The 27,387-nt window shown below is 32.1% G+C and overlaps 1 protein-coding gene and 1 non-coding gene across 4 annotated transcripts in view; both read right to left on the bottom strand.

Moving 5' to 3' along the window:
* The window catches only part of Rev3l (REV3 like, DNA directed polymerase zeta catalytic subunit), a 177,012-nt gene that overhangs the window by 75,452 nt on the left and 74,173 nt on the right, over window positions 1-27,387 (bottom strand). For all 3 annotated transcript variants that reach the window (XM_076858345.2, XM_076858346.2, XM_076858348.2), the window contains 9 exons: window positions 23,849-23,945; window positions 19,010-19,104; window positions 18,174-18,278; window positions 17,057-17,141; window positions 16,821-16,969; window positions 11,449-11,568; window positions 7,763-8,000; window positions 6,165-6,307; window positions 415-4,576 (listed from right to left, as the gene is read on the bottom strand). In XM_076858345.2, the coding sequence (XP_076714460.1) occupies window positions 415-4,576; window positions 6,165-6,307; window positions 7,763-8,000; window positions 11,449-11,568; window positions 16,821-16,969; window positions 17,057-17,141; window positions 18,174-18,278; window positions 19,010-19,104; window positions 23,849-23,945 (5,194 nt within the window). The remainder of the gene's footprint in view (window positions 1-414; window positions 4,577-6,164; window positions 6,308-7,762; window positions 8,001-11,448; window positions 11,569-16,820; window positions 16,970-17,056; window positions 17,142-18,173; window positions 18,279-19,009; window positions 19,105-23,848; window positions 23,946-27,387) is intronic.
* Trnag-ccc (transfer RNA glycine (anticodon CCC)) lies at window positions 22,537-22,609 on the bottom strand. Its single transcript has one exon. It is a non-coding gene; the product is annotated as a tRNA-Gly (tRNA).

Raw genomic sequence — 27,387 nt, 5'->3', positions numbered from 1 at the left:
GCAAAGTAACCCTGGGTTCAACTACTCATACCCAAAATAACAACTAAATTAAATAAAAATGATCATTGTCAGGTATACCTGTGTGATAGAGTACTCACTTGGGTTCAATTCCCGGAAATAGGAAAAACAAAGATCATTGTAATACTTTTAAAGTATTATGACATATTTTCAAAATTTTGCATCATATCATGGTGACCCTCTATTCCTCTAATCCTTAAAGGAGACAGTGTTAAATATAGTTGAATCAACTTAAATATATTTTCAAGGTGCAACATTGAATTAATTTGCGAATTTTAAAAATAAGAGTATGACTGATTTCCAAAATGATTCTTATTAATACAGTATCAGAGACAGAAAACTAGCAACCAGTAATAATTATTCAAAGTGATCCAAGGAGGAAGAAATTCTGATTACCTGGGCTTTTCTGGTACATCAGAAGGATTACTGCAAAATGGTTCCTGGTAAATAGTTTCTGAAAGGTCATGATCCAACAAAGTGGCAACAATTTCTTCTCTACTTGGTGGGGACATAAGTGGTTTCAAAATGTGAGCAGTTCGAGGGATGAAAGTACCATTTTTAGATTGTAAGAGAGAACTGGTAGACCTTGGTGAACTATCAGGTGTTGGTGTCAAGATTTCATTGTTTCTTGAAACATACAATTCTAAATCTTCAGAGGCTACATCCATAAGTTCACCATCAGGGGAGGATAATATTGTAGTGAAAGAGGTATTAACTGAATCAAGAGACTGTCTAATTTCTTTTCTAGTATGTCCTTGAATCCAGTCTGAATTGCTTGGTTGTGGGAGGCTAAGAAAAACTTCTTTGCTTACTGAACTTCTATTCAATCTAGATTTTTCATTTAGACAGTCTTCTGCTTTCTGTACACAGAAAGACTCCATTATTGAATTAGCCCGATTTGTTAGAGGATGAAAGCTGTTTTTCCACTGGTTGTGGCGATGATTTTCATTGCTATCTATGGGTGATTTCTCAAAAAGTTCAGGACTTAAAGTACCAGACCTAATCCATGAGGTTGAATCTGAGGCATGATGCTTGTCGTCATCACACTTCTGGTTGTCATGATTTAAAAACTCACTTTTTTCTATAGCTTGTCCTGGAAAAAGATCTTGAACTGCATCACTCAGAAATTTCTGAGGCAAATTCTGATCAGCTGGGACAAACTGACTTCCGGAATAAAAGCTACAGAATCCAGTCTGACCTATTGTGTTAATATCAAAATTATAATTATGTTCAGGAGACAAGCTGTCTTCAAGGGAGTAGCAACTTTCAAAACCTGGATCTGAAAAAAAGATGGGACTGTCATCTGATACGGAATTATCCAATTGGCCACAGTTTTGTAAGTTTAGAGAGTCGACTTTTATTAGTCTGGGAGTTTTTTCTTTAGGTTTTGTACTCCTGGGAGTTCGAGGTTTTCTTGGAGATGTTACTGATCGTGTCCGTTTATTTACTTTGTTTTGTTCAAGGGAACCAGAAATATTTTTGTTTGGTTGATGTTTAACAGGTAATGGGTCCTGTGTAGTATTTGCATTTTGTGCTTTCTGCTGTCTTTTTTGTAACAATTCTTTTAAAACTGCCAGTCCAGACTGACCTTCACCAAATGCTGAAGGTGCTGAAACATTTTGACTTTTACATTGAGAAAGTGCTTTGGTTTGTGAAATTGCTTCTGACAGTGACCTTTGTTTTACCCTTTCAGGTTTAAAATTTGACATGTCTAAAATAAAGCCCCTTTGTTTCTGCTCCCATGCTATTTGTTTGATCGGACTTCTCAAAGAAGTTACAAAGCAATTAGTAGGCATTTGGCTTTCCTCTGAAGCCATATTTCCTGGGGAACAAGTTTCACTGTGCTTTGATTGTTCTGCCATACACAGGATCTGCTGCTGACTGTCTTTGCAATGCAAAAAATTAGGGGCATAGACCTGGTCTGGTTTTGATTCTAGGGAATTACGATATTCATTTAACTTTCCAAAAGATGACAAATAGTTTTTCTGTATATTTGTATTTTCTTCTGTCTTTGGAGACATTATACCTGAAGGTATCTGTGTACTCTGTGCTACCTGAGACAAATGATTGGAAAGGTCAAATATATTTTTTTGAATCAAGGCTGATTCCTTTAGAGTAAACATAGCACTTTGATTATGAGACCTCTGAATATTAATTTTTGAGATTCCAGGTCCTATAGAACTACAAACTGGTGAGTGCAAATCATCTCGTGAACTGGGGAATGTTTGGACATCTGTAGACTTCTTGTTCTCTAAGAAAGAAGAAAAGCAGCTAGATATCTTCTGTTGTGCGTTGATTCCAGTCGGTTGGGGAGGAGAAAGGGGATGATCTATAACAGAACCTATTAGGGACACCTCTTTCTGTTTCAAAAGTACTTGAGAGTCTCCAGAACTATTTGTGAGCTCAGATGTATTCTGGTGTTTTAGCACAAACTTAACTTCAGAACCAGGCTGAGATCTGATCTTTTCATCCTTAAGTGTAATGTGCTTTCTTGATGTACCTTTTTCATTTGTTTTTTGTTTCTGTTTTGCTCTTGGTTTCTTTTTTCCATCATCTACTAGTTTATTTGTCTGATTTCGTTTGTTCCTTTTCTTAGTAACAGAAGGATTAACAAGCTTTGCTTTTGATTTCTTAACCTGTGCTCTTGCTCGACTGTTTTTTCCTGCACGAGAATTAACAGTCTTATTATTATATGCATTAGAACCCTTAAAAAGCATTGCTTCTTTTTCTGCAGCAGCCATCATTTCTTCAGCTCTTGGATCTGTGGGAGACCAGCAGCGAGGTGGAGAAGAATTTATAGGACTTGTGCTTCTCTCAGAAAGAAAACCTAGTTTAGACATAACATCACTGTAATGCAAGTCACAGTCTTCGGTTTCAGCATTGTAAGATGGTGAGGGAGGAGAAAGTATAGTATGTGACCGCTTTTTCCTGAAAGACAAAGTTCTTTTAATATTTTCACTTTCTGTCCTTTGTTGCTTACCAGTTTTTTTCTTAGCAGACTTATGTTTTGACTTTCTTCTGTGACTTTTCTTTGGTGTGAGTGGATAAATGGGATATTTGGTTGCAGGGGAGTCAGGAACTTTTGGCCAAAAATCCTTCAAAGGTGCAAGCTTCTTATACAGTTCCATTTTTTCCTCTGTTAATATTACTTGTTTTTCTTTAGAGTCTATTTTTCCTAGCTTCACAAGCATATTTTTTCTCCCTCTAAATCTATTAATAATAATATACTTTATGATGACAGGGGGCAGCTTTTTAGACATTTTTCTTCTTTTTCGAGATTTGAGAGTTCTATCTAAACTTTCACCAATTTCCATGGTATGAGGTAGGCTAATTTTTGAGTTGTGTGTTACAAAACTTGACTCACTATCTTCAGTTTCATAATTTACTTTGCGTTTGGCTCTAAGTGTGTATTTGTTTCCATATAGTCCAAAGGACTGTTCATTTTCCAAGGATCCATCTCCAAAATGACAGTCTATAAAAGTGTCTGTAGGTGCTTTATTTTCAAAAGCTCCACGGGTAGCTTTAATTAAATCATTGGCCAATATGTTATCCTTCCCAGGACTACTATTATAAGGATTATTTTGTATACAACCATCTTTTGTGGATCCAATCTCACTACATTTGGTAGAATTCTCCTGATGACCGACAAGTTTCTTTTTATTCAATTTTAACCGGGATGGTTTATTGCCAGGTTGTAGTTTATATGTGACAGGAGATAGTTTCTGTGGTCTGGAGAGACAATTAGAAAGAACAACACTGGGAAAAAACATATAATGTGCTGCTTGCTGGCTGAGACTTGGCTTTTCTGTTTTATGCTCTTGAAATTCTTCATATCTGATTTTAAGTTTATTTAATCCACTCTCATCAGCAATGCTGTCAAGAGAGTGCACCACAGTTCTATTCTCCCCTGAGCATGACAGCAATTCACAATTTTCAGTTAATGATGAAGGGAATAAACTATTCAGAGCTGTGTTGTTTCCTTTTTCATTTCCTTCAGAACATAATTTATTTTTTGAATGACTTAAGTCAGAAAAGTTGAAAGAGTTTTTGCCCAATGTATTCTCGCTGGTATGGCGGTTCACATGCATAAAAGGTGCATCCTTTTCAATTTTTCTAGTGTTTGTATACTTTCTACTTGGTACTTGTCTTGTAACAGATGGAATATCTTCTTCATAATCAAAAATACTACTTTCACAGGAAGATACTGGGAGAATATCTTTCTTACCACTCTCTTTCTGAGAATTTTCTAAATGGACAGTACTGTTTAATGATCCAGGGTATTTCACAGAGTAAGTGCTTTCATTTGTAAAAGAAGTGACTGAATTATCTATGCCTTTTTCTATGTTGCTTGGCTGTGAAAGGTCTTCAATTAAATCCTCCTTGTTCAAAACATGAGAAGAAAGGGCACTTGTGTGTTTACATTGAAAGGTAATCTTAGCAGAAGTTGGGGGTTCTAATGTAGCAGCATCTTTGTGAAAGATGGAAGGTTTTACTGATAGCTTGCTTGTTGCAATCACAGAGGAATGGGCTCTTGAATTTTCATTGTTCAAAGGATTGTCTAGAATGAGACAAAATAAGAATTTATTTCATTTTCACTCTCTTAATTTTTAAAATATTTTCTGATATCAAGATATTATCACCAACAAAGAAATCATATGAAATTAGGTTTGTATGTTTAAAATGGTTACCGTAAGAAAAAGATCATTCCTATAATTAAGACGACTCAACTTAATCAACAGTTAGCTAAAATTATTAGTCATTATTTTAAACACACTCTTTTGATCAGAAAAAGATTAGCATTCAGTGTCTCAGGGAATAAGGAAAAATACTGTCACATTTAAATTTTTTTATGTAATTTTTTTCATTTATATATGACAGCAGAATGCATTATAATTCTTATTACATATATAGAGCACAATTTCTCATATCTCTTGTTGTATACATAATATATTCACACCAATTTGTGTCTTCATATATGTACTTTGGATAGTAATGATCATCACATTCCACCATCATTAATTACCCCATGCCCTCTCCCTTCCCCTCCAAACCCTCTGCCCTATCTAGAGTTCATCTATTCTTCCCATGTTCCCGCTCCCTATCCCATTATGAATCAGCCTCCTTATATCAAAGAAAACTTTTGGCATTTGGTTTTTTGGTATTGGCTAACTTCACTTAGCATTATCTTCTCTAACTCCATCTATTTACCTGCAAATGCCATGATTTTATTCTCTTTTATTGCTGAGTAATATTCCATTGGGTATATATGCCACATTTATACCAAAAAAACAAATAACCCAGTCAATAAATGGGCCAAGGATCTGAAGAGACACTTCTCAGAAGATGATGTACAATCAATCAACAAATACATGAAAAAATGTTCATCATCACTAGCAATTAGAGAAATGCAAATCAAAACCACTCTAAGATTTCATCTTACTCCAGTCAGAATGGCAGTTATTATGAAGACAAACAACAATAAGTGGTGGTGAGGATGTGGGGGAAAAAGGTACACTCATACACTGCTGGTGGGACTGCAAATTGGTGCAGCCAATATGGAAAGCAGTATGGAGATTTCTTGGAAAATTGGGAATGGAACCACCATTTGACCCAGCTGTCCCTCTCCTCGGTCTATACCCAAACAACTTAAAAACAGCATACTATAGGAACACAGCCACATCAATGTTTATAGCAGCACAATTCACAATAGCTAAACTGTGGAACCAACCTAGATGCCCTTCAATAGATGAGTAGATTTTAAAAAATGTGGCATATACACATAATGGAATATTACTCAGCCATAAAATTTTTCATAAAATAATATGTGTATTTGTACTATCACTTCAAATAAGCTGAGCATATATGTTAGTTTATTTTTGCTACTTAAATATTAACATAATAAACTCATTAATGTTTTCAAAGCTTAGAATGAATGATTAAAAAATGTTATATCTTCCTAAAAATGAGAAGGAATTATATATCTATATTTCTCCCAGAGGAAAAAATCCTAAAGAACAAAACAAAATAGTGTCACTATGGCCTCCCTTAATCAACCATATAGAAAATGTGATTATAGTTCAAACCACATAAAATATATGTTTTTGTCCCTAAATAGCCAAATGTTCACAATAGACTTGATTACTTACCACTATTTTCATCTGCAGTTCCATCTAACTGAGGTATAGAAAGATTGGCAAGAAGTAAACTGTTATCACTCCATTCCATTTCTTCTTCTGAAGATGAATCATCCTCTTCGGTTGAACTTCTGTGGGTATTTCTGCACAGTGACCTAAAGAATATGAAAATACACTGGTGAGTGGGTCATTAGAAAAGAGTATTTTAGATACAAAATATTTATCTAACTTGACTACAACAGTAAAATAATAAAAAAGATCTAAAGATTATAATTTACAAATAAAAGCAGATTTATTTTGCTTTATTAACATGTCCCACTAACATACTTGCCAAAAAGTTATTGTGAACAGATTTTACAATCCCTATCATGTGAACTAGAAGATATCATAATTCCTGAATTCACAGCTCCAGAATATCTTGAATTATCATAGGTTAAGGTGTTTGCGTCCCACAGGACAATCTTTCTATCGTGGTTAGTAAATGCCTTCCTATACTACAAAAAATCTTTCTTCTCAACTCTGTTGGTAATTATATTTCTATACCGTTCAAAATCTTCTTTTCCAACTTCCATACTTTATCTCTGCTTTTGTACTCTGTAGCCATATGAAGCTAGACTATATAATTTTCCACATGATGACTATCAAAATACTTCCCTTTCTCATTTTTACAGTGTTCTTAACTATGGAACGTGGGGCAGAGTATAACATTCAATATAGAGAGTAAAATTATTTCCTGTATTATTTGATTTCTTTCTAATATACATTTATGAAATGTTAGGTTTATTTTTCCAAAATTAAAGTGGGCACGGTTTTTATACAATTGGTCTAATTAACACACAAGCATGAACTGAATTATGGGATAAACCAGGCTTATTATGACAGTAGAGACTATATGAGAAAGGAGAATATAATGTTGTATAATGAGATTTTAGTACCTTAATTTATTAGGTAGAAAATAAATACTTCTGTTATATACAAATAAACTGAATGTTTGGATGAACTTTTACCCCTTCAGTAATGTATCTGGGGTTGAAATTTTCAAACACAGACTTTAGTGTAGCCTATAGAAGCTTAGAAGAGAAGCATTTTCAGTCTTTCAGGCTCAGAGGCCTAAGTTTTCTACACACACATTATACAACTTAGGGGCAGATTCAAACAATCAAGCTCAGGATCTGACTTAGTAAAGTGAAGTGCCATCTTTTGTTTCTTGAGAAACAAAACAATACCAGTGTTTGTTTCTGAGATTTTCTCATTTTTAAATTTTCAGTATTTAACTCCTTCAGTCTAATCAGATTTGGTAACCAATACTTATCTTCAAGCTGACTCCATACATTGTTGTTTACATTCATAATAGCTCAACTTTCAGAGGGCATGTATATACAAATAGAAGATTTTTTAAAAGTTAGAATCTTTTTTTTTAATTATAGTAAAACTTTATTTTGCTTGGAATATGCTACATGAAAACCAAAGTACTACTTAAAAGGGTTAAAGACTTTAAAAGAAGTCAATTTAGTTCATAAGGCATTTGATATTATGAATAACAGCAAGAAATAATTTCTGATTAAAGGAATGATAACAAAAGGAAACTGTTAAAATAATTGAAAAATTACCTCTTTTTGGTACAATGTTCTTCAATATTGCTGTCCCATCTCTGAGACATCACCAAACTGAGCTCCATTTCCTCTTTTTCAATTTGTGGTTCATTTTCTTCATCATCACTATTATGAGGAATTTTAGTGTCTCCAAAGGAGTGACAAGGTGATAGCACTCTATTTCTTTCCCCCCGATATCCATCATTTTCCAAACCAGCAAGAAGATGTATCAGAGCCTCATCAGGACTACTGTCCACTGTAAAACAAATGAAACAAATGAAACAAATCAACATCAAACAAAACAACTTCAAATTTCTAAATTATCCAATAACTGAGATCAATTACAAAACAACAATAGCATCATAGATGCTGGCACATGCTAAAAGAATATAGTTGGAACAAAGGCTCAGGTATTTATATAACTTTTCTATCAAAGTGTAATTGTTAGGCCATTAGTATTAGAATAATTTATCGACTTTATTAGAAGATTCTTACCCCTCATCCCTCATTTACTGACAATTTTGGGGATAGAGAACAAGAATTTGCATTTTAACAAGCTCTCCAGGCTCTTATTTAAGCCTGAAGACGGCTAAACAAAACATAGTCATAAGTGCTCAAAGTAAACATATAATAAAAATATAAATTAATGCTAAAAAATTCCTTAAATTATGTATTTATACAGTTTTATCCTTCACTTAACCTTTATTTAGCTCACAAAATAGTCAAAGGAAATCTGTAGTTGAAAAATACCATTTAAATATTATTTAAAAAATAATTAATGGTATTATTTATAAAATTATACCATACACATTTGGATGGCTAAAATAAAAAATAAAGATATATAATAGCAAATATTGGCAAAACTGTGAAGAAACTGGAACTCTCATACACTACTGGTCAGACTATAAAATGATACAGTGGTTCTTCAAAATGTTAAACATAAAGTTACCATATGTGATATTGTGATATATATATATATATATGGTCTTTGCTCTCATTTCCACTTCTAAAATCCCCGTAATCTTTAAAGTGATAAATGTCTTTTTTATGCTCTGGTGAGTTAATAAATAGCTGGCGGTACCAAGGTAGCTTCAGGATGAAGGCTCATCACCAGAAAAACCAAGGCAGGATTAGAGTGGAGACTTTGAGTCTTCAACCTCCATGGGCGTGGAGAGGAGGTGAAGATTGAGTTGATCAACAGAGGGTAATGATTCAATCAGTCATGGAACAAAATGTCCATAAAAACCCAAAGAGACTGAGTTCTGAGAGCTTCTGGATAGCCAAACATGCAGAAGTTCCTAGAGAGTGGAACATACAAGACACATGGGAGTTCTGTGCCTTTCTTTCATACCTTGCCTTACCCATCTCTTCATCTTATATTCATTAATATCTTTTATAAAATCCTTTATAATAACCCAGAAACCAAAGTGTTTCCCTGAGTTCTATGAGCTGCTCTAGCAAATTAATCAAACCCAAAAAGGGATCCCAATTTAAAACCAGTCAGAAACACAAGTAAAACAACCTGAGGCTTGTGATTAGCAATCTTAAATCTCGGGGATTGAGCCCTCAACCTGAGAGATCTGATGCTATCTCCAGACAGATGGTGTCAGAACTAAACTGAATTATTAGAGAACATCCTGATGGGTCTATTGCAGAATTGATCCACACTTGGTGTGTGGGGAAAACACTGTACATACTTGGTCACAGAAGTCTTCTGTGTTCACTGTTATTACGTCAAAGTACAGGGAAACTGAGTATGCTTTTTTCCCTCTAGGTTCAATATCATATGACCCATAAAAACTCCTACATATATACTCAAGAGAACTGAAAACATTGTGTCCACACAAAAATCTGTGCATGAATAAATATCAGAATATTCATAATATCCAAAAAAGTGTAAACAACCCAAACATTCATCAACTGATTACTGGATAAACACAATGTGATATTATCTACACAATGGAACATTTTCAGCAGGAAAAATTAATTAAGTACTCATATATGCTAAAAATGGATGAACTTTGAAAGCATTATGTTAAATGAAGCATCAAGATATAAAAGAACATATATAACTCCATTTGTATGAAATGACTCAATTAGATAAATCTAGCACAAGAGACTATAGATTAATAGTTGCCAGGGGCTGAGAGAAGAAATAGAGCATGAATGCTAATGGGTACAGGAATTTTTCTGAGGGTGATAAAAATGTTCTGGATTGTATAGTGGTAATAGTCATACAACTCCATGAATGTATTAAAAACCACAACACTGCACACTTGAGAGAGTGAAGCACACTCAAAAAAGTTATTAAAGAAAAAATAAAAGACCATAAAGCAGGAGTCTGTTCTAATCTATTATATTACCCTTTTCTCTGTAAAAAGAGGTAATACAATATTCACTATTAAAATATCATGTATTAAGTTTCCTTTGTTGATATTTCCAAAATCAGTCCAATCATCCTACCAACTACAATTATTTGCACAATGATCCAAAGAATTATAATTAGTTTTTCATATTCACGAATGATACAATATCTTTGACTAATGTAATGAAATATGGATATGACTCTCTTTTTTAATTTAACTTTTTCTATGTTCTTCTGTTTTTTAAAATAACTAGAATATAATTTAAAATACCTTGGTATATATATTAATTTATTCAGATAGAGAATTATAACATTTTAAGTTATAAACCTCAAATTGATTTTTAATGTGGTTATAGGATGATTTCCTCATACATGTGTCCACTCATTTAAAAAAGAAAAAGACAATAGTTCCCTGTTTAAAGTGTTTTGAATTGCAAATATATACAAAAATTTGGGTATTATTCATAATCAGTCAATTTATTTTTCATTCAGACGAAAATGTAAATAGCAAACAGGACATTTAATGGACTGAAATCACATTTGATACTATAAAAATTTAAAAATGGAAAGTGAAGAAGGAAAGAAGCATAAAATTAACTACATCAAACAAAATAAAAGACTCAAAGTATCTCATTTTATGCAACAAAATGTTAATTTCCTGAAAAGATTTTAGCAAGTTAGACTAAATTATCAATAAGAAATTGTGTAAATGGTTTATGATGCTAACAAAAATGCATTTAGTGAAAGGCAAAGACACTCAGAAAGAACTGTCCTATGCTATATTAGCCCCAAAATTAATAGCTTGAAAGGAATTTCAAATCAGATATCTAATACTAAGAAAGAATATTGTTTTGGTAATGTATCACTTTGCAGAACATTAATTAAAAATAAGTGCATTTTCCCCTTGAAGTAAATGGTTTCTTCCAATCAAAGAACAATTATTTTGTTGTTTTTTGGTATCAGGAATGAACCCAAGGGTGCTTAATTACTGAAGAACATTCCCAGCCCCTTCTTAATTTTTATTTTGAGATAGGTTCTTGCCAAATTGCTGAGGCTAACTCTGAACTTTCGATCCTCCTGCCTCAGCCTCCTGAACCACTGGGATTTCAGGTGTGTGTCACCATGCCCAGCTAAATATTTACTTTCACAATAGTTTTTTAAAAATCTATTTAGAAAACAAATAAGCAAAGCTACTTCATTTAATACAAAACTTCATTTTTATACTTAATAGAAATATAAAAGTACTGAATAAGAAACATTATTATCTTCAAATCAAAGAAAAAAATACTACCCTACAAACTCACTTATAATGAATATTTATGACAGTATTATTACTTACTGAAAACTGGTGACTCACTCAGTCTCTGGGTCAAAGGCTGAAAAGTCTGACTATTTTCCATGAGGTTCAAAATTGCTTCTTCATTAATAAGTGCTTCTTCAACTTTATTTCTAGTGTGACCTTAAGATGACAGAATACAAAAACATTAACACAATAGCTTAACTCTAAAAATTCATTTAGAATTTGTGTAAATTAGGAAGTATTACAATGTACACCTAATTAAAAATTTAAGTATTAATGATACATGCTAAACATAATAGAACTTCATAAAAAGTCACAGGAGGGCTGGGGATATAGCTCAGTTGGCAGAATGCTTGCCTTGAATGTACAAGGTGCTGGATTCAGTATCCAATATCCAGCACCACAAAACAATAACAACAACAAAAAGCCACAGGAGTACTAACCAGTCACGTGGATTAATATAAAAACAAAGCAATACCCCTAAATTTATGGATTACTAAATATTTATAATCTCTTCATCTGTTCTGATTCTAATTACTGTGTATATTCTTATGAAAATCACTGGATATTAAAATATACAAAGGAGGTAAAGGAAAACTGTCTCATTTGAATAATAAAATTTTATTCTCTGTAGCTGAAAAATAACTACTAAATTCATTTTATATTAATCTTATATTTTTCAGAAAACTTTAAATCATATAGTTTTTCAGTATTTATAGAGGGTCTAAGGCACAGAGGACTCAAAAAACAAAGGTAAAAATGATTATAATAAATGGTATTATAATCTAGTTGAAGAGAAAGAATAAAAAGCACATACTAATAAGGGAGAAAAAAGAGTACACACCAAAAAGAAAAAGGAATTAAAAAAAAAAAAGCAGCCAGTTGTATGTCAGCTAACTAAAAAACAGTTTTGTTTCCCTGCTTTAGGTATTTAATCAGATTTAAAACTAAGTGCTTTTGAGATTTCAAAAGCATTCAGCTTAAAATCTTTAGAAAGAAATATTTTTGGGGTGAATATTTAGTCTTAGGACATAGGTGGGATAATAATGAATGCTTAATAAAAATAAATAAATAGAAAAATAAAAAACTCATTAAAAAAAAAACTTGAGAAGACCAATAAAAACAAAAGATGGCCTGGTAAGTTGGCACATGCCTGTGACCCCTGGGGAGGACTTGGGAGGCTGAGGGAGGAAGATTACAAGTTCAAGGCCAATACCTCAGCAACTTAGCAAGACCCTATCTCAAAATAAAAAGGGACTGGGGATGTAGCTCAGTGATAAAGTGCCACTACGTTCAATCCCCAGTGCCCTCCCTTCAGCCAAAAACCCCAAATCCAAAAGCAACAACAAAAGCTGGTTCTCTATAATTAATAACAATATAGACAGACGACAAATAATGATCAAAGTTACAGAAGGCAATGAAAATTACATTAGGAATAAAAAGGGAGAGTGCTGACCAGTGTGATTCCACATCATGTACAAGCACAAGTATGGGAAGTTATACCCCATGTATGTACAACATGTCAAAAAATTATTCTATTGTCATGTGCGACTAAAAAAATAAAAAATAAAAAAAGAGAGCTAAATGAAATGTTAACATTACAAACAAGTTTATAACAAAAACATTTTAAAAAGCAGAAAAAATGGATAAATTCTTAAAAAGACACCACATTGTGACCATAAAAGATTTATTTCAGGAGTATAAAGGTAGTTTATCATTAGAAAATTATAAATTATTTTAATGTAAAAAAAATGTGGCATTTATATACAATGGAGTATTACTCTGCACTAAAAAATGACAAAATCATGGAATTTTGATGGCATTAGAGCAGATTATGCTAAGTGAAGCTAGCCAATCCCTAAAAAACAAATGCCAAATGTCTTCTTTGATATAAGGAGAACAACTAAGAACAGAGCAGGGAAGAAAAGCATGAGAAGAAGATTAACATTAAACAGGGACGAGAGGTGGCAGGGAAAGGGAGAGAGAAATGGAAATGGAAGGAGACCCTCATTGTTATACAAAATTACATATAAGAGGAAGTGAGGGGAAAGGGAAAAAAAACAAGGGGGAGAAATGAATTACAGTAGATGGGGTAGGGGAGATAGTAGGGGAAAGGAAAGGCAGCAGAACACATCAGACACTAGTATGGCAATATGTAAAACAGTGGATGTGTAACCGATGTGATTCTACAATCTGTATACGGGGTAAAAATGGGAGTTCATAACCCACTTGAATCAAATGTATAAAATATGATATGTCAAGAACTATGTAATGGGGACTGCGCTTGTGGCTCAGTGGTAAAGTGCTCACCTAGCATGCACGAGGCACTGGGTTCAAGCCTCAGCACCACATAAATGTAAAATAAAGATATTGTGTCCACCTAAAACTTAAGAATAAATATTTAAAAAAAAAGAACTATGTAATGTTTTGAACAACCAATAATAAAAATTAAAAAAAATATTTTAATCTAATTGACAACATTAACAGAATAAAAGAGAAAAACTGCTAATTTAAATAAATTCAGAAAAGAATATTTGATAAAATACAAAGTTCTAAGCAAACAAGAATTTTAAAAAATATTAACCTGATTAAGGCACATCTACCAAAACTCTGTAGTAAATTTCATACTTAATAAAATATAAATGCATTCAGTTTAAAGTCAGGAAAAAGAGTATTATTTCCACTCAACATCATCCTACAGTTTTTAGGCAGAAAATTAAAACAGGAAGGATAAAATCTGAGCATGGGAAGGGGAGTAATTAAATAGTTACTTGCAAATGATGACTCTATACACTGAAAATTCAAGAGAAAGTATATCAAAACAATTAGCACTAATGAAAGTTGCTGGATTAAAGACTAATACACAAAGGATGCTGGCGTTCCTAAGTATCAACAATTAGACAATATAATTTTTGAAAGACAAATTTACAACCACAACAATGGAAAGGTACCTGGAGAATATATAAAAAAAACATAACTATTTTTATGATAAATCATAAAATTATTGAAAGACGTGAATGAATACTGAATAAAATGAAAAAAATACATTTGTAGATAACTTGATATAAAAAAAGTTTTTAAACTAGTTGATAAATTCAATATAATCCTAAAGTAATTATTCACAGAAACAAGACAATGTAATCCTAAAATTGACAAAGGGACTTTTTTAAAGGATCAAGAGGCAAGACAATTCAGAATCTAGATCAGAAAGATATGCCTTGACAAGAGTTTATAAAAAATCCTAATTAAAAGAGTATAATATTAACAACATAAAGGAATATAATAGAGGGGGGAATCCAGAGGGACACAAAAACTCTGTTGAATGAATATATTGAATTAGCTGCTTACACTCATATACAAACACAAATAATACACAATTAGATTATTACTTATGTAGGTATTATTTCAATTGAATTAAAGAAGGGCTAAGTGGAAAAAACTAAATCATAAGCACACTAAAACCTTAGGATGAATATTGAAAACTTTCATGACATCAGTGTAGAGAAGGACTCATAAACCAGGTACAAAACCAAACTATAAAGGAAGATATTGTTAAATTTAATATTAAAATTGAAGACACACAAAACACAAAAAATACATACATTTTATGTGTGTGTGTGTGTACTTTTTTTTTTTTTTTTAACAAGAGAAAGGGAAAAGAAGCTAAATTTTTGTAGGAAAAGTCTTGGTAGTGAGAAAATACCTCTATAATAAATAACATGATAAGAAGAATCCTAAAGGGCCTTGACAGAAAATGAAGATTAAAATAAGGTACCATTTCAAAAGAACTAGAGTAGCATATTTTTCATATATATTAGTATATATTTATTATTTTTCTACTATCAAATGTTGTTGAGGCCCCTCTTATCTTGAAAAATTGCATGTGAAACAAAATGACTACTGAGTGAAACTTTCATTATTTTGTTACTTATCAATCACATATAAGGTAAATGCAATTCAGAACCATTGTTAGAACAAATGCTATATGGGTAGAGTACAGTGAAAACATTCTAGCATCCAGCAAATTACATTTACGTGTGTTCTGTAGAGAAACTCCTACACACAGCCATAGGAGATATCACACTGCAAAGCACAAACCACTTAAAAATTGTAGAGAATCTGACAAACTGTTGAGTTTTAAAATGGAACACTGATAAACAGTTAAAATGAGTGAACAAGAACAGAATTTCAAAGTATACTGTTGACATAAAAAGATAGTTCACATCATTAGTAGTTTTGAGAAATGAAAATGAAAACCACAATAAAATACCATTTCACTCACTCTATGATGACTACATTAAAAAAGACAGATAACTCCAAGTGTTTGTTAGGACATACAGCCACAAAGAACCTCAAGTATAGCTGGTGGGAATGTAAAGCAGTGTAGTTACTTTGGAAAACAGCTTGGCAGTTTACTTAAAAGCTAAATACAAATTTATTATATGACTACCAATTCTACTCACTGATACCAACTCAAGAGAAATGAAAACATATATTCACACAAAGACTTATAATCAAATGTTCATAGGAACATTATTCCTTTTTCTCTCTGCAAAGATAACCTTTGTAATAAAGTTATTCTTAAACTGATTTCATTTGCTATTGTTTCCATTATTTTATAACTCTTCTCATGATATTTATTCTACATTTTATGTTTTACTGTTTATAGCAATATTATTATCATCAATCAAAAGTGAAAACAATTCAAATATGCATCAAATGATAAATGGAAACAAAATATGGTATATCCACGTAATGGAATACTATTTGACAGTAAAAAGGAACAAATACAAGTAGATACTACAACATGGATAAAACTTGAAAGTACGATACTAAAGGAAGGAACAAAAACTACACATTGAGTGATTTCATTTAGATGACATATCTAAAAAGGACAAATGTAGAGACTTGAGAAAACGGATTAGCGGTTACTTTGGTTAGGGGTGGGAAGGTTCCTACCTGAAAATGAACACAAGAGATCTTCTGAGTTCATGGAAATGTTCTAAAATTGGATTGTGGAGATGGTTGTACTATTCTGTAAATTTACTATATTTCAATTAAGTTGCTTAAAAATAGATAGTATTGATTGAAAAAAGCAAGGTGCTTTATCTATGCCATGCAGGATACCATTTATATAAAATTAAAAATCTAAAACAACAGTTTACATTGTTGACAGATAAAACACAAAACACAAAATCATATTTGGCAATAGTTTGCACCAACTTTAGGACAGTACTTACCTATCAAGATATTAAAAGAGTATAGCAATGGGAGAGAGAATTTTTACTATATCCATGTTTATTTCAAGGGGAAAAAAACGCTAGCAAACCAAATCAAATATTAATATCTCATTGTTAAATACACAGATATTTATTGGACTATATTCTGTGTGTTTGAAAAGATAATCTCACCTTTGCTCAATTCTGTGTCTTTGTGGACTTCTATCATGTTAGCTGGTGTACACTGAAGCATTTCAGGAGTCAGAACTTCAGAATGCAATGTTAACTCAGCAGAGAACTCCTGGGATATATCGCTGTAGTCCACAGATCCTGATAATGTTCTGCTTAATTAAAACATATTCTTTATAACAAACTAGACAACAAGGCAATAAAATTAGTTCTGAGATCTATAATAAATAACCACTTACACAGAGAAATCATTCTGTTTGAGAATTTCCTGAAGTTTCTTCTGAAATTTTTTTTCACTTTCTGTTGCTGGCAACAACCTGCGATCTTTGAATTTTAAAAGAGCATTAAAAAATGTAGATAGCAAATGAATAAAATATTTTTCCTTTCTTCTATAGCAGCTTGAAATTTTTTTGACAGTAATTTCCTATCTTTCTCTTGACACATAAAACACTACCTACATGTAGTCCAATTACAGAATCAGACAAAAGAGAAATGCTTGTTACTGAAGTTATAAATTAATTCAATAATTTTAACTTAAATCTAAGAAAAAAACATTGCTCTCTATGTATCATAGATCCAGAAACCAGAAATTTTCCCTCTGTAAATATAATCTTTCTCTTCTAAAGGGCACACAAATTTTATCAAAACATTTTTAGTGCCATAAACATAAAAATTTACGATTTTATTGGATTTCAATATAGGGCTTACTTCTATATCTTAAATAGATTTGCCTTTGTATTGTCTCATTCTTTGACCTTCATTTAAAAATTTTTGTTGTATTTATGGTATTTACTTGAGCTCTCTCAAATTCCTTTTGAATGTTACAATATTTAATAGTAAATGAGTATTTTCCTCAGAACTGTATGTGATGATCAAAGCAAGAGTTGATATGACATTCCCAGAAAATAATTTGGGGCAGCATGTTATCAAAGCTTCATAAACTAAATGGTATTTCTAAGTTGAGATTCATGGTTGGAAATACAGAAAGCTGGAACACACTAGAAGAGGGAAAAGGAACAGAAAGTAGAGCAAGATAATAAAATACAGTGAGAACCAAAGACAGTAGAGATGTCAAATTCTCATGGAGAATTTTCCCACTGTAGATTACAGTTGTAAAGAAAGAACTACTGATTATACGGCAGTGACAATAGAAAAAATACATAGAAAATTTAAAGATAATTTGAAAAGTAAAATCTAGTGCTAAGGGAAAAACTCAAGGGCTAAAATTTCCCATTAAAATATTAGTTTAAAACATCATTAGAAATGATGTATTCTACTGTCATGTATAACTAATTAGAACAAATTTAAAAATTAAAAATAAAACAAAACATTATTAGAGTATTATTAGGTATATACCTTGTGATTCAGGTTGGCTAATTTGAGAAGTTTCATTTCTGTTTCTTCGTCGTTGTTTTTCATCTTCCCATATGGCCTGTAAACCAGGGTTTCCACCAATTTGAGCTGTAATCACAATAATACTTCAATATTACAAGGGTCACTGTGAATAATTCTTGCTTAAGAAATCTACTATTTCTATAATAAACAATGCCTATTAAGAAAAAGAATTATCTATTTTGTGTAATAATGGATAAGCTATCTCAACATGTATTTTTAAAATTTGTTCTTATTAGATATACATTGATAGTAAAGTATATTTTGACATATTATACATATATAGAATATAACTCATCTAATTCTATTCTTGGGATTAAATATGATGTGGAGTTTCATTGGTTGTGTATTCATGTATGAACATAGGAAAGTTATGTTTGATTCATTCTACTGTCTTTCCTATTCCCACCTCCTACTTTTCCTTTATTCCCCTTTACCAACCTGTATTTATTATGTTACTCCTTTGTTTTCAAACATCTGACACAGTTTGAATTAGTTTATAGATCTTAGGGTTTCCACCCTGGTATATAATATGAAGATAAAACAATTAAAAGTCAGAGTATATTAAATTATTTTATATTGGCTTCTTTTATTTAATGCCATACTTATTTTAATTTTATACTCATATGAATGAAAATATGAGTGAAAAATAACGTTTATCCATTCAGAAATACAGAAGAAATCTTAAAAATATGTTGCATTCTTTTTCTATAATATCTTAGTTCTCGGTAGTTTTCCACTCTACTTTGATCATTAAGTTTTACAAATAAAAATATACAGAAAAGTAATTGAATATGTACTCTCAATATCCAGACGATTTAAAATGTCAGCAGCTACAGCATCCACTTCTAATTCACAAGTACTCTGTGGTTCGACACCTTCTAGTATTAAAGAGCTGTAACAAAGAGATATCAAAAAACAACAACAAAAAACCATGTTAGAGAAAACTTTGTAAGATTTTTCTTACTCATACAAGATTTCATGTTTTGTAGTAACAGAAAACCTAGTGATATTAAATTAATTTACAATTATTTATGACATAATTGGTATTACTATATATACATACAATAGAAAAATAGAATGAGAAAAATACGAGAACCTTGGCAGCATATTCAACATATTTTGGTTAATTGTATTTAATATATAAGAACTATTCAATGTTTTAGTATGAGATTATGGTGCAGAGAAGAATGGGATGGGATAAAGGAGAATAACAGTATATGCATAAAAGACCCCACACATATAAAATCAGTTGCCTAGAGGCCTTTTCTTCAGCAATAATAAGTTTTCCAAAATCCAAGGAGAGAACATGCAACAAGAGATGAGGGAAGCTAGCATACTAAAAAGTAAGCAAGATAACTTCTTGCTCTTCCTGCCCTCAACTACAGTTGAGCTGGGGAATGCTTTAAAATTCTTCATAACCATAGAATTGATAAACCACATGAATGCTGCATGGTGGGATGATAACTAGCAACAGTAATGACACCAGGTCATTAATTTATTTATGAGAACAGAGGGTTATTTCCCACTAATGTCCTTTGACTCAAAAGCAATTGTTTTTTCATTAGAGCCACTGAAGAAAAGACACCACATAACTGTCCATGCTTACTAGAACAAACAGGCAATATCTAGTATGAATTCCATTTAACTCATTTTAAAATTGAGATCTTCTACCAAACCTGACACCAAAATGAAAAGGGGAGATCCATGACTTTACCTGAAAGTGACTGATAGTATATATCATTAACATTTGATTTGAAATGAAATGTCTTCAATATTTTAAGAGAAACAATAGTAGGACCTCTTTCCCTAAGGAAATTTTGATGGGACATTAGAAATTAATTTGTTAGGGCTGGGGATGTAACTCAGTTAACAGAGCACTTGCCTGACATGTGTAAGGCCCTGCGTTCAATCCCCAGCAAACGCACAAAAAAGAACAGAAGTGAATTTTGTTACATCACAGAATTTTCATATTATATGTGGATATATATTCGTACACATGTATACATTTGTACAACATCCATACATACACATGTATCTTTTTACTATTGATAGAGGAATGGCATACTAGCCAAACTATCACAATAAATTCCTTTAGTGTTCAGAAAAAAATAATTCCCAAAGTAGACTGTTCTTTTTGTTCATACAATTTCACAATATCAGTTTTGCCATGAACGGAAGTGTCAGATAAAATAGTTTATAGTCAATAATTTACTTTTTTTAAAAAGAGAGAGAGAGAGAGAGAACTTTTTAATATTTATTTTTTAGTTTTTGGTGGACACAACATCTTTATTTTATTTTTATGTGGTGCTGAGGATCGAATCCAGTGCCCCGCGCATGCCAGGCAAGCACGCTACCGCTTGAGCGACGTCCCCAGCCCAAACAATTTACTTTTTATACTAAAAAGTTTTGCATGCTGAAAGAATTATACTGTAAATGTCAAAAAAAGAACCTTCCAGGAGTAGCACTTTTGTGACAGAGGGAAACAATAATATTAAAAAATATAATCTCTGTTCTGGAGATCTGGGTCCATGTGCTTGCCTGGCATGCTTGAAGGCCTCAGTTCGATCCCTAGTACTACCAGTAAATTTGTCACAGAAACTTACAACCAAACTACTTTAGACATTCCAGACAGGAAATGATCCCAAAGAAAGAAAACTGACTTCTGATTTAAAAATTTGTTTCCAACAGGCAGAAAAAGTATGATAAAAAAACTTTAGCATATACATGTAGACCATTTATTTTAATCACTGAAGGTAGATAATATGGTGCCAGTCAGACAACTGTACCTCTCTGCATATTTCTGTTCACAGCTTAACTTAGAATTATTGAGGACAGAGCTCAGACATGTATTAATTTAAAAAATCTTTCCAGATGATTTTGATGGGTAGCCAGTATTAAGATTATTGAAGTTAGATTTTTGACATTTGTAGATTTAACACTTAGGCAAATGACCCTGAAGGGTCATATATTAGGTATTTTCCACTGAAAATTTTTTGAAAGTAAGGTTAGCAAAACTGTTGACTTAGCACCCCAACTCATTACAAATTTGTTGCTATTTGTTATGACCTTTGTGGTTTTTTCCAGTATTTTTTTTTTAGTTGTAGATGGACATAATACCCTTTTATTTATGTATTTTTATGTGGTAATGAGGATTGGACCCAGTGCCAAGCAAGTGCTCTATGGCCGAGCTACAACCCCAGCCCTGTTATGGCCTTTTTAAGATTTGTGAAGAGAAATAAAACATTTATACTGGGAGGGGGGAAAGTAGCCAGAAGAAAGTACTAGTACGGGATTAGATATGACTCTAGAACACTAGAAAAATACTACCTTATGACGAAACTTTTCATACTGTGTATTTGACCCAATTATAGATTTCCATTTATATCAGCATGAGAAAAATATAAAAATATGGGATAATCAGAAAGCAATATTTTATATGTAACTATTCTGTACTTATTACAAATTCTAACTCTGAATAACTTGTTTAACTTCACTAATTTGCTTATTCATAACTTTCCTTATAATTTAGTTCGTACACCTTCGTTTTCTTTCTTTGTTTTTTCCTGGTGCTAGGTGTCAAGTCCAGGGACTCATACATGCTAGGCAAGGGCTTTACCACTGAGCTACATCCCCAGCCACTGTACAACTCTTAAAAGTAAATAAAACAGGGCACTTTAAAAAACATTCTGAAGTTAAAATTTTTCATTAAAATACAGAATTTCCCCAAATTTACAGTCTCGGGATCTAACCAGAAAGACATTAGTTATAAAAGGGCTTCAAACTACAAATAAACTTAAATTTTAATTGATCATGAAAAGAAAAGAAAGAAAAAAAACCTACTACATATAGAACTTAGAAAACTAGGGAATCTAGTGTATACAATCATCTCAAAAAGATTATAAAAAAAAATCCCACTACATATGTGAAGAAACTAAGAAGTTATCAGTGTGTTTATCAAAAGGTCCTGATGGTGGGCTGGGGACAGGGCTCAGTGGTCAAGCACTTGCCTGGCATGTGTGAGACACAGGGTTTGATTCTCAGCACTGCATATAAATAAATAAAACCTGTTGACTACTAAAATTTTTTTTAAAAGTCCTGATCCTTCTTAATACCAGAATTAAGAGTCATTGATTGTCCATATTAATTCAGTCTTTAAAGATTCATTCTGCTATACTATTCCAGTCTTAAAACAATATAATGAGATTTTTAACTTTAGGTATATTAAGAAACCCCAAGTAATTCTGAAATGGAAATTCTGTCAAATATACATCAAAGATTTGAAACTATACAAATTAAGCTCCATAGAAATTGTTTTTTTTTTTTTTGGTGGTGCTGGGGATTGAACCCAGGGCCTTGTACATGGGAGGCAAGCACTCTACCAACTGAGCTATATCCCCAGCCCTCTATAGAAATATTTTTGATAGTTTATATTCAACTAGTTAATAAATTCACATTTTCTTTTCATGAAATAAAAAATAAAGTCATTAAAGATACAATTTCTTCCTTGCATTCTTTTTTTTTTTTTTAAGAGAGAGAGAGAGAGAATTTCTTTAATATTTATGTTTTAGTTTTCGGTGGAGACAACATCTTTGTTTGTATGTGGTGCTGAGGATCGAACCTGGGCCGCACGCATGCCAGGTGAGCGCGCTACTGCTTGAGCATCCCCAACCCATCTTCCTTGCATTCTTAAAAAGTATCAGGTGACAAGTTAAGTGAAAAGGGGAAAACTATAACTATTCTGCCACTACTCAACTGACCAATAAAAGGGTAAAGAAAGTTTGGGCAATGCCATGTGGTATAAAAGAGAAACCCCTTAGTTCTATGTAGATAAAACTACTGATTTAGGTACTGATTACAGACCAAAGCTATTACTGATTAATTTAGTCAGGTGCCAATTATATGCCTGCCTTATGGTGGAAGCTGCTGTCCCCAGAGCCTGTTCCTCCAGGCAGAACCTCCTTGCCAGCTGAGCTGCTTGGAGCAAAAAGAAAAAAGCACTGGGAAGAATACAACAATCACACTTTCAAAATTGATGTTGTTTATCTTATATTTTCTGACTTCCCTTTCCCCAATTTCCTTAACAAGTCAAATGGAAGGAAATGTAATAGAAAGATAGTTAGCCTTTTCTTTGCTACCCAGATTGTAGAAGAAACCATATTAACCTAGGGAATTCTAAACATTTGGAATATAACATTCAAAAAAATCAATAAGATAATTGAAAGAAACCACAATTATATTATTCATTAACACAACATGTCAATGCATTTATTTTCATAAACACTTAATATTTAGAAATTTGTGGGGTCTTTATTAGAATATTTGCTTATTTCAGTTTTAAGTTGCTATTTATTATAAACATTATTTTTTTTACTTTATGATAAGCCATAAGATCTCAGTTTAGAATGCATAATGAAGATGAATGCTAGAAATATAACAATCTACCACAGATTTATTAATTAGGTAATAACTAGGTACATTTCATGATCTGATTTTTAAATCTACAATTCTTTGTAACATTGAGATTTGCTTTATTGTTAAACTCATCAATTAAAAAGGTCCAAAATATGGTACCACTGATTTATCATCCCAACTGGGATACACATAAAACATTCATTTCCTTTACCACATTAACTAACCTTGGTATTTCACCTTCTTCCCACCAAAATAAAGTACCAGAAAGGGTATTTCCTGATAACCGATCCTTGCATGATCCAGTTGCATGTGATGTATCACCTAGGTGTAAAAAGGTAAATTTTTTATGACTTTTGCTGGCAAAAGGACGAATCTGGAGACTATCATGCTAAGTAAGTGAAATAAGCCAATCCTACAAAAAACCTAAGGCAGAATGTTCTCTCTGATATTTGTATGCTAACATCATACATCAGAAGGGGAAGAGTAGAAATTCAGTGGATTAGACAAGGGAGAATAAAGCGAAGGGAGCAGGGGTGAGAACAGGAAAGACAGAAGAATGAACGGATATAACTTTCCTATTTTCATACATGAATACACCACCAGTGAAACTCCACATCATGTATAACCACAAGAATGGGATCCTAATTAGAATAAGTTATACTCCATGTATGTATAATATGTTGAAATAGAATACACTGTTGTGTGTATCCAAAAAAGATTAAAATAAATAAATCAGTCCCTATAATTTACATATAATTACACTTTAAGTAAAATAATAATATATAGTCTAATTCCTAAATTATGTCCTAAAAATTCAACCTAAGAGGAAAAAGAAAAAAATATTTATTATTAACTCCAAACTCAGAGCAGAAATAAAAATATTTGCAATATATAGACACGAGGGGGAAATGGCTACAATACTCTCATAGTATAATAAAAGAATGATGCATTTAAAAGTGCTATTGTATCTCATTTGAAAAATACAGAATTATGAGTTTTAATGGACTTTAAATTCCTAAGGTACTCTGGGCTTCAATAAAAATTCTAGTGGAAATTTCACATGAAATTCGAAACATACTTTGATAACAAATCCCTAAACAAAAAGAAAACACACAATGCGTTCCAGACATAATGGGTGGTAATAGTGAGTGGAAGCCTGGGTAAATGTGAATAAAATTTGACCTGGATTTGAAGGGGAAACTACACATGTCTGCTTACAGATCTGAATTTCAGAAACTGAGTCCCAAGGTAATAATGCCTTGGAAGGAGTCTCTAAATTTTTGAACTTTTTTTGTTACCTCCTGCAGGAATTTAAATTTTCAAATAAAAGAAAGCCAAATGAGTGGTATCGAAATGAATCCTAACAATAAGAAAGAGTAAATTCACAATTCTCTTTAGGTAAATTTAAAACTTTGATTTAGTTAGCTTAATCATAAAATGGTATAATTAGAATGAGATAAAGCACCATCATCTTTCAACAAAACAGATGCTAAAACATGCAATTGATTTTATACAAATTCTGGTTTTAAAAGGCTTTCGGGGCTGGAGTTGTGGCTCAGTGGTAGAGCACTTGCCTGGCATGTGTGAGGCCCTGGGTTTGATCCTCAGCATCGCATATAAATAAATAAGTAAGCAAGTAAGTAAGTAATCCATTTACAACTAAAAAATATTTAAAAAAAAAAAAACAAAAATAAAAGGCTTCGGATAGGGCATTGGTAAGAAATTACTTCGCATTTTTAAATTTATTATTTTCTAAGAAATTTATATCAATAAAAATATATACAAATTTACTGATTCAGGGTTACCAATCACATTACAAAAATTCTAATTTCAGGGATGGGGATGAGCTTAGTGAACAGTGCTTGATGCATGAAGCCCTGGATTCAATCCCCAGCATCCCCTCTACCTCAAATCTTGTTTTACCTACACTCTGGGTTTGTTTCAGCATATTTCCCTAGGAAATATGAAAACATCCTCATTTAAATATGTTCAGTAAGGAGCAGTGGCACATACCTATAATTCCAGCTAGTCGGGAGGCTGAGGTAAGAAGATTACAAATTTGAGGCCAATCTGGGCAAATTAGGGAGGCCCTGCCTCAAAATAAAAAATAAAAAATAAGAACTGGCAATGTTAGCTTAGTGGTAGAGAGAGCCCTGGGTTCAATCTCCAGTACTGCCAAAAGATCAAAACAAATAAACAAAAGAATCATATATATAATCATCCCCCACATATATTCATAAGTATTATATATACATATAATTTCTTTCAACTATAGATGTTAAAGATACATAATATAAAATGACTCTGGGATACTCAAAATATTTATTCCATTTAAGTATTTTATACACTTTAACAAACTATGATAACTAGTACCATTTCCATTTCATTTGGCAATTGATTATACAATTGAATACTGGTACAAAATTATAAAAATGCATATAATATTCAAATTTCTAAATATTTTTCACTTTTGAATGTACTTCAGTTTCAAAAGTAAAGCTACATTAACAAGTAATTAAGAGATATTTCATTAATTTGCCTTATAAGATAAAAATACTATTATTTAAATATACAATACATATTTATTTGCCATAAGAGCTTTACTCTTAATTGTAATGTTTGTAACATGACAAAGTAAAATACAAAAGATTATTTACCTAATCTACCTATTCTTTCCATGATTGTCATATAACCATTTGATTTTTTTTTTTTTTTTGCAGTACTGGCGATTGAACCAAGGCATGCTTTACCATCAAGTTATATCACCAGTATGTTTATTTTGTATTTTGAGACATGGTCTTGCTAAATTGCCCAGGCTGGCCTTGAACTTGTGATCCTCCTGCCTCAGTCTCCCAGCGGCTGAGATTACAGGCATATGCTATGATACCCAGATGTAGTATAACATTTTATCTTATACCAAATAAAACCATAATATTCATATGATGAATTAAGACGTAAATTTTATTTTTTCAATTTGCAATTTTCCCTAGTTTTAAAAATTTCTTCTAATTTCACACAATTCTGCCTTTAAATTTGTAAACATTTTTCATGCTTTTAAAAAAAAATCACTTCTAATTACCATTCCAATATTATCATTTTGTAAAACAAAACCAAACCAAATCAAAACCAAAACCAAACCGAAAACAAACCATTTTACCTAAATTTGCTAATTCAAATTTCTCTCCTGCTTTTTTATTTATCAAGGGTGGGGGGACGACTTTTACTGTACATACTCTACAAACTTCAATTCCTCAATCTTTAAATCAGCTATACTTGGCACTGACAGCCAACTTGTGGCCCCACCCCAATAATCTTTTTATTTTAGAATAATTTTGGATATAAAGACAAGCCTCAAGAATAGTACAGAATTCTGAATGCAGATTACCTAGTTTCCTTTATGTTAAACACCTTTATTACCATGGTACAATGCAGAAACTTACACAGAAGATTGCTATTAATTAAACTATACTTTTTATTTGAATTTCTCTAGTTTTTCCATTAATGTACTCTTTCTATAACAGAATCCAGTCTAGGGCACCATGTCACATGTAGTTGCACCATGTCTTCCTAAACTCTTCTGGTCTATTTCTTAGTTTTTCCTTGTTTCATGTCTTAACAGACACGAGCATTAATAAAGAAACCGATAGAAGGACCTCCAGTCTAAATCTGTCTGATGTTTTTTTTCATGAGGAAACTATACTTGGCACTGACAGCCAACTTGTGGCCCCACCCCAAAAATCTTTTTATTTTAAGAATAATTTCT

This window comes from Callospermophilus lateralis, chromosome 6, assembly GCF_048772815.1.
Source record: "Callospermophilus lateralis isolate mCalLat2 chromosome 6, mCalLat2.hap1, whole genome shotgun sequence".
Taxonomy (NCBI): domain Eukaryota; kingdom Metazoa; phylum Chordata; class Mammalia; order Rodentia; family Sciuridae; genus Callospermophilus; species Callospermophilus lateralis.
The sequence above is the reverse complement of the archived record's forward strand: the minus strand, read 5'-3'. Positions and strand labels throughout refer to the sequence as shown.